This window comes from Anabrus simplex, chromosome 1 (genome assembly GCF_040414725.1).
Source record: "Anabrus simplex isolate iqAnaSimp1 chromosome 1, ASM4041472v1, whole genome shotgun sequence".
Taxonomy (NCBI): domain Eukaryota; kingdom Metazoa; phylum Arthropoda; class Insecta; order Orthoptera; family Tettigoniidae; genus Anabrus; species Anabrus simplex.
In genome coordinates, this window is record NC_090265.1 from 491,986,581 (window position 1) to 491,999,029 (window position 12,449).

The 12,449-nt window shown below is 43.2% G+C and overlaps 1 protein-coding gene across 2 annotated transcripts in view; it reads right to left on the bottom strand.

The window, feature by feature from the left end:
* Window positions 1-12,449, bottom strand: part of ACC (acetyl-CoA carboxylase) — a 391,497-nt gene that overhangs the window by 304,465 nt on the left and 74,583 nt on the right. For both annotated transcript variants that reach the window (XM_067135322.2, XM_067135321.2), the window contains exon 2: window positions 2,146-2,398. In XM_067135322.2, the coding sequence (XP_066991423.2) occupies window positions 2,146-2,378 (233 nt within the window). In that variant the 5' untranslated portion in view covers window positions 2,379-2,398. The remainder of the gene's footprint in view (window positions 1-2,145; window positions 2,399-12,449) is intronic.

Below are 12,449 nucleotides of genomic sequence, written 5' to 3' on the forward strand. Positions count from 1 at the left end.
GACACTTACCACGTCCTGAGGGGATTAAATGACGTCAGCTACCGAATACGACGGAGGCCAAGATGCAAGATGAAGGTGGTACATCTAGACCGACGGGCGCAATGCCGAGGAACAGCTGAGAAGATAACTGTTCAGGATGATAAGCTCTCGAGGGAGGGGGGGGGGAGGCGCAATGTTACGTGCCAGCCCTGTGATAGCCCCTTTCGGTACTTCTTGGAAGGGACTAGTGAATCAGCCGACCGCGGAGCTCCCAGCCGGCCTGGAGGGCATGGCTGGCATTTCCGTGTATTGTTCTCGTCGGCTGGCTTACCCGTGAGTTTCTTGGAAATGCAACGAGAATGTTCCGCCTCTAGCCACATCCCGAATATTCTGGTTCACATCACCCGAGCTATAAAAAGAGAGGCTAGCCGCGGACAGTCAGTCAGATTTGGTGCTGGACTCGGGGTCTTTGTTGGACCCCGAGGTGGTCTCAGTGTGTGTTGGGGTTCGGTGGCTGGGCTGAGGGCGACAGAGGTATTGAGTGTCGCTACTGTCCCACCTAGGTCTGAACGGGGTGGTCGTTGTGTCGGAATGCCCAGCGAGTAGCTGGACTGAAGACGGCGTGCGGAACGGAAGATTGTGTACTACCTGAGAGTACTGTGTGTGTGTGTGTGTGTGTGTGTGTGTGTGTGTGTGTGTGTGTGTGTGTGTGTGTGTGTGTGTGTGTGTACCTCCGTAGACGGAGGGTCGCCGCGGAATCAGCGTCTGGAATAAGTAGCTTTCGTAAGTGTAATTAGTAATTAGAACTGTGTTAACAGTTATTTTGTGAGAATAACTGTTCTGCTGTTTAGCAATGTTTAACTGCTGCTGTTTAGCTGTTTACTGTAAGTGACTGTGTACATTACTGGAGTCGAACCAACGAAGTCATCGTGTGTTGTGTGGCCCGTAGCCCTGTGTTCAAACCTAGCTGACTGCATGCACCTGCAGTGTGAGGTGGCTGGTCTTGGAGAAGTGAACGTAAGGATTACAGCCGCCCCAGGCGATATCAACGGGCCGGACCGCCTGCTGTGCCGAAAGAAGAGAGAGTTGTAAATAGACAGCAATTAGTGAGTGTGGTCATTCATGGCTGAATAGAATTGTGTGTGTGCATTTGTTGGGTCATCCTGAAATAAATCTGAGTAATAAAACATACGCTGATTTATTCGTAACAATACATTTATCCACTACTGTTAACAGCCCCTTCCATCATGCAAGTTTTTAGTTTCTCTAACGTATGAGAAAGGGATCACTCGGCCTTTATCATGGGTTAGAATCAAAACCAGCCATTTTACGGATGGGCGACGGAAGATTCGAATTCATCTGTCTCTCCATTCCATGGATAGCCAGCCTGTAAATTAACATTTAATAATACAAGTGTCCTCTTTAACGATCAGCGGGTCAAACATGTTCTAAACTGCATAGTTCACACTTCGTAACAGTACAACAATGGATACATTTCTACGTCCTAAGGTCCTATAAATTCAACACAGAACAACAAACAACGTGAAGCTTTTGAAACTACTGCCGATGAAACAGATAGGAATAACAGCCAAAATAAATAAATAAATAAATAAATAAATAAATAAATAAATAAATAAATAAATAAATCAAAACTGATCTGCATTTAGGACTGTCACCCGGGTGACAGATTCCCTATCAGTTGTTTTCTTAAATTATTTCAAATAACTTGAAAATGTATCGAACATTTTCCTTGATATATTATTCCACTGCCTAATTCCTCTCTATAAATGAATATTTGCCCCAATTTGTCCTCTTGAATTTCCTCTTCTTCCATAAGACCCTTTGGTATAACCTATTTTTTTCTATTTGCTTTACGTCGCACCGACACAGATAGGTCTTATGGCGACGATGGGATAGGAAAGGCCTAGGAGTTGGAAGGAATCGGCCGTGGCCTTAATTAAGGTACAGCCCCAGCATTTGCCTGGCGTGAAAATGGGAAACCACGGAAAACCATCTTCAGGGCTGCCGATAGTGGGATTCGAACCTACTATCTCCCGGATACAAGCTCACAGCCGCACGCCTCTACGCGCACGGCCAACTCGCCCGGTTTGGTATAACCTAAGATGTACAGTAGTGCTATCAATAAAAGAAGAGTGATCCACTGACCTGAGTCGTTTACGTTTCTCGGCGAGTGCGAACATGCTGGTAAGACTGGAACTTGAACTATTCTCACGGGTAGGCGTAAGGGCTCCGTTCTCTGGAAACAAATCACTCGCCTCATCAAGTTTCAGTCCTTCACTCTCGCCGTCAGCCATGTACTCATCCTGGGACTCATCACCCACAACGAAATTCACGACGGGGACCTGTTGCTGCTGCTGCTGTGGTTGGTCGCCCTCCATATTGGGCTCCGGAGCAGAATCTGCACATCCAAACACAAAATAATATACAATTAGAGAGAATCGAGGTGCCAAAAGGAAGAAAAGAGTTCTTCACGAAGTATTCAATAGCATGTTGTTTTGGCTCGTAAGGTAAGTTACTGCAAATATATACATACACATGTACTGTACAATTAAACTGTACATTACTGACATGTTATGGCATGCCAATTTACAAATGCATTAAACTGTACTGACAAGAGAAGGTCGCCATGTGGTTTAAAATCTATTCTCAAACTTGTGTAGTCTTATTTCCGTAAATACTTCCGGTTTGTCTCCGCGGCGTAGTCACTAGTGCATTGGCGTTGGGAACTGGAAGTTTCGAATTCGAGTCCAACCTTGGTTAACACATTTTTATTTTACTGATGCATCCCTTTTCTTTTATTTTTTCAATAATTTGTTTATTTGGTGCGGTCTCCCTTGTTTTAGAGCTAATTGCAATATTTTAAATCATTATTCGTCCTTGTCGCTTGAACATGTCGTAAGTTTTATTCGTTAGAATTTATATGCGTCCGCCTCTGTGGTGTAGTGGTTAGTGTGATTACCTGCCACCCCCGGAGGCCCGGGTTCGATTCCCGGCTCTGCCACGAAATTTGAAATGTGGTACGTGGGCTGGACGGGGAACCCTCAGCCTCGGGAGGTCATCTGAGTAGAGGTGGGTTCGATTCCCACCTCAGCTATCCTGGAAGTCGTTTACCGCGGTTTCCCACTCCTCATCCATGCAAATGCTAGGATGGACCTAACTTAAGGCCACGGCCGCTTCCTTCTCACTCCTACCACTTTCCTATCCCGTCGTCGCCATAAAACCTATCTGTGTCGGTGCGACGTAAAACAATTTGTAAGTACATGTTTCATTAATTTCGTAGACAAGTCCCGAATCATAAGATTAATAATAATTTGTAATTGTTGACAGTTCACTATTTTCTTTCGTGTTTTCTGACAGATTACGAGCTACGAGGTTTGAGTGTGGCGATTAACTTGTATTCCCATAATAGTTAGTGGTAATAGACTAACACAGTTTTAATAATAATAATAATAATAATAATAATAATAATAATAATAATGTTTACGTCCCAATGGAGACGTGCTGTGCCGGAATTTTACCCGCAGGTATTCTTTAACGTGCCTGAAAATCTACCGATTAGAAGGGGACGTATTTGTGCACCTTCAAATACCACCGGACTGAGCCAGTTAAGCCTGTTAAGTTCATGAAACCAGCGCTTGAACCCTCTGAGCCACTCAGCCTGGCAACTTTTATTTTGATACGTTTAATAAGCACTGCAAAAGCGGCAGTAAGTTATAATGCTTTATTTTACCATTGCACACGTTCTTTTCGTTTGGGAGCACGAAATGAAGGTACGTTTAATTTATTTTTATAACATGTCCCTTATTGGTATGAAGCAAAACGTTCGATGTGCTTTGACAATTTAATTCCGATACTACTCATTTGGACATCCTGTACCATGCATTCTTTCGCTTACGTAAGAAACTTTGTTTACGTACACGTCAACACAATTTTGCCTCCTTCCTCCTGACTTCTCGTAATGCAAAACGGTGATCGTACCGTATTTCACGTCTCGGAGCGTATCCCAACCTTACGCTCGAATAATTATAATACCGCACAATCGTACAGACCCCACACCATCACAGAATGTCAGGCCATTTTCACACTCACTAGAGCATGGGGCTGATGGCCACATACAGGGTGGGTGGGGTATAACTAAGCAGCCGCGAACACAAGATGCTCCAGGTCAGTAAGAGCTTAAATACGCGCAAATCGCATAGTAAAATGTGTGTGGATTAGCGGGAGAAGTGTTTTCCTTGTGGTATTTAGAGATGTTTAGCAGACTAACCGGACAGCCTATAGGTTTCGTTTTAAAGTTATGTCGTGCATTATAACAAAATGAAGAAATGAAGTCCGGAGTATTTCTGCATACGTCGAGTAGTTCTCCCTAAAATCCACGATATTGAAATCACACTGTGAGAGAACATTCAACATAAGCAGTTCGACGAAAACATTAGAAGTTCCACGTGCCGGTTCGGTTGTCTGCTGTTCCTAGTGACGGGGGTGTGGTTAGACGGATTCCCGGCCCCTCCATGAAACCAGACTAAAGGTATGAGCTGCCTGCCTGACCTTCATCTGAATAACAGCTGTCAGAGTGGCGAATTATCGTCCGTACTAGTCGTACGCGATTTACGTCATAGTAGTAGCAGTAGTAGTAGTAGTAGTAGTAGTAATAGAAGTAGTATTTGAATAATGCCAGTGTATGAAAACCACGAATACCATGATATGCTGCTAGAGTATCGAAAGGCAGAACAGAATACGGGTCGCGCTCCGCGAATCTATCGGGAAAGGTTTCCCAATAGATGGGTGCCGAATCATGCAACGATATTTGCTGTAGTGCAGCGTGTTCGCGATACAGGTTGTGTTACACCACACTAGGAAAAGCGAGGGCCTGAACGGCCACGTGGAATCCTAGATACGGAAGAAGACATCCTGACAATGGTAAACGATGATCCCGGGCGCCGTACGCATAGTATAACACATGCCGTTGGCGTACCAAGTTGGACCATACGTAGGACACTGCACAAAGAGCCAATGCATCCTGACCACATTCAACGGGTCTTTCACCAGCTGATTACCAATTTCTTTTTTTTTTAACTAGTTTCCTTACTAGTATGTCGCCACGACACAGATAGGTCTTACGGCGATGACGGGACAGGAAAGGGCTAGGATCGGGAAGGAAGCAACCATGGTCTTAATTAAGGTACAGCCCCAGCATTTGCCTATGTGAAAATGGGCAACCACGGTAAACCATCTTCAGGGCTGCTGACAGAGGGGTTCGGACTCATTATATCCCGAACAATGGATACTGGCCGAACTTTGGCGACTTCTGCTATCAAGCTCGGTGATGATTTAAGAGTGGATTCCTGACGCTGGTTAATTGATCAAGCACGCAATCCAGAATTTCTGTCAAGTGTATCAGTGACACACGAGACCATTTTTACACGACAAGGAGTGTTTAATATGTGCATAACTCACTCATGGGCTGTGGACATCCCCTCTCAGCATGTCAAGGCTACTTCCAGCACCGGTTACTTGGACCAATCATCTTTTTATTAGCGTTATTTTGTCCCGCTATTTTTAATGTTTTCTGAGACGCCGAAGTGCCGAAATTTAATACCGCATTAGTTCTTTTATCTGCCTGTATATCTACGATGCGGGATGACGTATTTGAGCACCTTCAAATACCATCGGACTGAGCCAAGATCGAATCTGCCAAGTTGGGGGTCGGAAGGTCAGCGCCTCAACCGTCTGAGACACTCAGACCGGTACCAATCATCTTACTCGCATATTTGATCGCTGTAGCTTTCCTTATAGCGACGATGGGACAGGAAAGGACTAGGATCGGGACGGAAGCGACCGTGGCCTTCATGAAGGTACAGACCCAACATTTGCCTGGTGTGAAAATGGGAAACTACGGAAAACCATCTTTAGGGCTGCCGGCAGAGGGGTTCGAACCCACTATATCCCACACATGGGCTGTGAAACATCCCCACTCAGTAGGACAAGGCAACTTCCAACACCGGTTCTGAATGAATATCTGGATGGGTGTAGTAGGAGGTCGGTTACTTGGAATAATCATCTTTATATTCATCTTGCCCATAGACACAGTACGTTATTTGAGTTTTCAGAGGACGCTTCTCTTCGACTACGCAGAACCACGTGGATTGCACGACGGTGCAGACATTTCCTCAACGGTGAACAGGACGATCATCAATCGGCCAGCCAGATTTCCAGACATTATTCCAGTGGAATTTTATGTATGGGGGGACATTAAAAACAAAGTATATCGAACTGAAGTAACCACTTCCGGATGATCTCCGTGAACGTATTTTTAAGCAGCAGAGGATATTCTGAACAACCCTTTGGTCTTGGCTCGGATGCGTCGCAACTGGATTCGGAGAAGTGAAACCACTACCCCAGGGTGGTCACTTTGAGCAACTGCTACGAGTTTCACTTTGGTATGTCAGATGTTACGCCATTTCTGCTTCGTACTGACTTGGGAGTACAGTACAGAATCGATTTTGAGTTTCGATAGTTCGATACTGTCATAAATCCGAGGAGAAAAATTGAAGTACCAGTAACAAAAATTATAAATCGAGAGTTCAGTGCGCGAGTGCCTTGTACGTGGCGAAAGATGAACACAACACACGGAAGACGTGCTTGTTAAAATGCTAGACATTGACCTTGAACGCAGTTCGGTAGTTCCTCAGTCCTTCCCAGCACATGGTTTGGGTTCATTACGTCTGCTGCTCCTAGCGACGGGGATGTGATTAGACGGGATCACGGCCCCTCCATGAAACCAGACTAAAGGTATGAGCTGCCTGCCTGACCTTCACCTGAATAACAGCTGTCAGATGGGCGAATTATCGTCCGTACTAGTCGTACGCGATTTACGTCATAGTAGTAGAAGTATTTGAATAATGCCAGTGTATGAAAACCATGAATACCATGATATGCTGCTAGTGTATCGTGAGGCAGAACAGAATACGGGTCGCTCACAGTCATGTAGAGAATTGCCAGATTCTGGCAGACTACTTCGCAAAACTCCTCAATTTTGAGCCACCGTCTCAGAAATTCGACTAGTCACAAGGAACCAAACCCAGACTCTCGGACTCTCTGACTGTGGACGAATTCTCGAGAATCATCAAGACCTTAAAGAACTGGAGTGTGTATCGAAGAGATAGGATAGGAGTGGCAGGAAAGGGAGTATTCATTCCGGTGAATGAAGAATTTGTAACCTACGAACTAGTTAAAGATGACAAACATGAAATTCTAGGTGTAAGGCTCATCTCTAAGGATAATAGGCAACTTCATGTCTTTGGAGTGTACAGACCGGGAAGGGGTAGCGCAGACGCTGATTCAGAATTATTTGATAAGATAATCATCTATGTGGGAAACGAAAACTAAAGGAACGTGATTGTAGCGGGTGATCTCAATTTACCAAAAATGTCAAATAAGATAATATGGGAAAGACAGATGATTCAGAAAGTGATGGAACCAACTAGAGGGAAGAATATACTGGATGTGGTGCTGGTAAAACCAGATGAGCTCTATAGAGAAACCGAAGTAATAGATGGTATTAGTGATCACGAAGCTGTTTTTGTAGTAGTTAAAAATAAATATGAAAGAAAAGAAGATATTCAAATTAGGACTATTAGGCAGTACCATATGGCTGATAAAACAATCATGAAGGAGTTTAAAAAAAAGTAACTATGATCGGTGGAAAACGATAAATAAAAATGTAAACAGACTCTGGCATGGGTTTAAAGCAAATGTTGGGGAATGTGAAAATAGGTTCGTACTTTTAAAGGTGGTAAGGAATGGTAAAGATCCAATATATTATAACAGAGAAGTAAAGAGACTAAGGAGGAGGTGCAGGTTGGAAAGAAATAGAGTTAGAAATGGCTGTGGAAGTAAGGAGAAATTGAAGGAAGTTACTAGGAAATCGAATCTAGCAATGAATTCAGCTAAGGATAACATGATGGCAAGCATAATTCGTGCTCATACAAATTTTAGTGAAAAATGGAAGAGTATGTACAGGTACTTTAAGGCACAAACAGGTTCCAAGAAAGATACTCCAGGAATCATTAATGAACAAGGGGAGTGTGTATGCGAGGATCTTCAAAAGGCAGAAGTATTCATTCAGCAGTATGTAAAGATTGTTGTTTACAAGGATAATGTCCAGATAGATGAGGTGACTAATGCTAAGGAAGTATTACAATTTATCTATGACAACAATGGCATTTACAGTAAGCTACAAAAGTTGAAAACAAAAAAAGCAGCTGTAATTGATAAGGTTTCGGGAGATATACTAAAGACAATGGGTTGGGATATAGTAGCATATCTGAAGTACTTATTTGATTATTGTTTGCATGAAGGAACTTCACCAAATGGATGGAGAGTTGCTACAGTAGCCCTTGTGTATAAAGGAAAGGGTGATAGACATGAAGCTGAAAATTACAGGCCAGTCAGTTTGACATGCATTGCATGTAAGCTTTGGGAAAGCATTCTTTCTGATTATATGAGAAATGCTTGCGAAATTAATAACTGGTTTGATAGAAGGCAGTTTGAGTTTAGGAGAGGTTATTCCACTGAAGCTCAACTTGTAGGTTCCCAGCAAGATATAGCAGATATCCTGGATTCAGGAGGTCAAATGGACTGTATCGCAATTGACCTATCTAAGGCATTTGATAGGGTAGATCATGGGAGACTACTGGCAAAAATGAATGCAATTGGACTTGACAAAAGAGTGACTGAATGGGTGGCTAAGTTTCTAGAAAACAGAACTCAGAGAATTAGAGTAGGCTAAGCTTTATCTGCCCCTGTAATAATTAAGAGGGGAAACCTCAAGGAAGTATTTTTGGACATTTCTGTTTTCTTATGTATATCAATGATATGTGTAAAGAAGTGGAATCAGAGATAAGGATTTTTGCAGGTGATGTTATTCTGTACAGAGTAGTAAATAAGTTACAAGATTGTGAGCAACTGCAACGTGACCTCGATAATGTTGTGAGATGGACAGTAGGCAATGGTATGATGATAAACGGGGTTATAAGTCAGGTTGTGAGTTTCACAAATAGGAAAAGTCCTCTCAGTTTTAATTACTGCGTTGATGGGGTGAAAGTTCCCTTTGGGGATCATTGTAAGTACCTAGGCGTTATTATAAGGAGAGATCTTCACTGGGGTCATCACATAAATATGATTGTAAATAAAGGGTACAGATCTCTGCACGTGGGGTATTTAGGGGTTGTAGTAAGGATGCCAATGAGCGGGCATGTAAGTCTCTGGTAAGACGCCAACTAGAGTATGGTTCCAGTGTATGGGACCCTCACCAGGATTACTTGATTCAAGAACTGGAAAAAATTCAAAGCAAAGCAGCTCAATTTGTTCTGGGCGATTTCCGACAAAAACTTAGCGTTACAGATATGTTGCAATGTTTGGGCTGGGAAGACTTGGGAGAAAGGAGAGGAGCTGCTCGACTAAGAGGTATGTTCCGAGCTGCCAGCGGAGAGATGGCGTGGAATGGCATCAGTAGACGAATAAGTTTGAGTGGTGTCTTTAAAAGTAGGAAAGATCAAAATATGAAGATAAAGTTAGAATTCAAGAGGACAAATTGGGGCAAATATTCGTTTATAGGAAGGGGAGTTAGGGATTGGAATAACTTACCAAGGGAGATGTTCAATAAATTTCCAATTTCTTTGAAATCATTTAGGAAAAGGGTAGGAAAACAACAGATAGGGAATCTGCCACCTGGGCGACTGCCCTAAATGCAGATCAGTAGTGATTGATTGATTGATTGATTGATTGATTGATTGATTGATTGATTGAACAACAAAGCACCTGGAGAAGATGGGATTGTTGCAGAACTTTGGAAATATGCTGACAACAGAGCGATCGTTGAACTGAGAAGAATCCCACACAATATCTCGGAAGAAGAGAAGCTGCCAGATGGGTGGACATCAGCGTTAATACACCCTCTTCACAAGAAAGGAGATAAGGCAGACGTCAATAATTACAGGGGAATATCGCTACTACCAGATACATATAAGATATTTTCAAAGGCACTGCTAGATAGAGCAGAAAAAACAATTGGAACCGCAAATTGGTGAGTATCAAGGAGGGTTTAGAAAGGGCGGGGCTTGTGCGGAACAGATCCTGAACCTGAAGTTGATCACAGCATACCAGAAACAGAGGAACAAGAAATTCGTGCTCACATTTGTGGACTTCAAGAAGGCCTACGATTCGGTAGATAGAGAAACACTGATCCGTATCCTAGAAGAAAAGGGTATGGATAGGAAGACCAGGGAGCTCATTAAACAGACTGTGACTGACACAACATCCAAGGTCACGTTCAGGGGATACTATCAGAATCCTTTAGGATTAAAACAGGGGTCAGACAGGGAGATGGACTTTCTCCCCTTCTATTCAACTGTGTTCTTGAAAAGGTCATTGGAGAGTGGCGCAAGAAAATACAAGAAACAGGTGGTATACGAATGGGATATAAGAATAGAGGGACTGTAGTCGACTGCCTAGCCTTTGCGGATGACATTGTGATTCTGTCAGAGTCAATAGAGGAGGCACGGAACCATACTGCCCAGCTCCAGGAACAAGTAAGTAAGGCAGGCTTACGGATCTCCTTCGAGAAGACACAGTACATGACCAATATCGAAGCAGCACCCAGGGGGATGACAGTGGATGGAGGGAGGGAGGGAGGATTCGGAAAATAGAGAAATTTAAATATCTGGGAGAGTGGATAGATAACAACCTGTCAGAGAAAGAGGCACTGATATCGAGAATCAACAAAATGAACTTGGCATACAAGCTAAGTATGAACACCTATAACAAAAAGATCTCCATCAATGCAAAACTCAGACATTAACAGACAGTGATCCGTCCAGAAGTCTTACATGCAGCTGTATGTTTGAACCTGATAAAGGTAGGATTGGTCAAGAAGAACTGGTGGAGCGAAAAATTCTAAGGAAGATACTGGGAGCCCAAAGAACAGAAGTTGGATAATACAGAAAGAAAGCAAACCAAGTACTGTACCGCGAGATAGAAAAGATCTCAGACACCATCCGGAAGAGGAGTGCCATGTTCTTTGGACACATCGCACAGAATGGACCCGGGAAGACTGACCAACCAGATAGTAAGGTTTGTCGAGACCAGAAAAGCTGTCGTACGCTGACATCAGGAAATTAAGAAGGACCTGACGGAAATGCGAATACAAGGGTCGGAAATAAGTCACAGGGAAACTTACAAGTCGAAAATAAAGAACACAAAGAGTTTCCAAGAAAAAGTTAATTTGCGGACCCAAACACCATGGACGGAAGAGAGAAGAAGGTTGCAGAGTGAATGAATGAAGGATTACTGGGCGCAGATCAAAGCCCAGAAGCAGCTGAAAGCGAATTAACGTGGTCTACAGTTGGCCAAAAAGAAAGAAAGAAAGAAAGAAAGAAAGAAAGAAAGAAAGAAAGAAAGAAAGAAAGAAAGAAAGAAAGAATAATAAACAATAATAATGTTATTGGCTTTACTTCCCACTAACTTCTTTTACGGTTTTCGGAGCCGCCGAGGTGCCGGAATTTAGTCCCGCAGGAGTTCTTTCACGTGTGCCAGTAAATCCACCGACACGAAGATGACGTATTTCAGCACCTTCAAATACCACCGGATTGAGCCAGGATCGAACCTGCCAAGTTGGGGTTAGAAGGCCAGCGCCACAGGAAAATTGTATATAATGTATTTAATATATATATCTTGTTAATATATATTTAATACTTAGTATGATGGTGCCTAAACTATCTCGTCGCAAAATAATATGGCGGTGTACAGCCTGCAAAATAAATCAACATTCTTTTTTCTTTTTTACAATTGGCTTTACCTCGCACCGACACATACAGGTCTTATGGCGACGATGGGATAGGAAATGCCTAGGAATGGGAAGGAAGCGGCCGTGGCCTTAATTAAGGTACAACATTTGCCTGGTGTGAAAATGGGAAACCACGGAAAACCATCTACAGGGCTGCCGACAGTGGGGTTCGAACCCACTATCTACCGGATGCAAGCTCACAGTTGCGCGCCCCTAACCGCACGGCTAATTCGCCCGGTTTAATTAAAATAAGCGAGACAAAGTTTTCTAAGAATAATAAAAACAAGAGGAAATGTACGAGATTGCTTTCCACTCGAATAATAGTGAAATCAGGAAGTTAATTAGTCCAGCAGGCAGCAGTAGTCAGCGTGGAAAGCAACAGAGTTATTCACGCTCAAACTGTACAGAACAAGTGTGCACTAAATTACGTAAGTAGGCCCCGGATACACTTTTTCAACTGATGTTTGCAGGGTATCCACAACGATATCCATCTATTACCGATATTCTTTTTCGGACGAAACCTCCTTTCACCTGGGTGGCTAACACTCAAAAACAGACAATGGAGCTTAGAAAAAAAAATGGCATTATCCTTCAATTGCTGCAG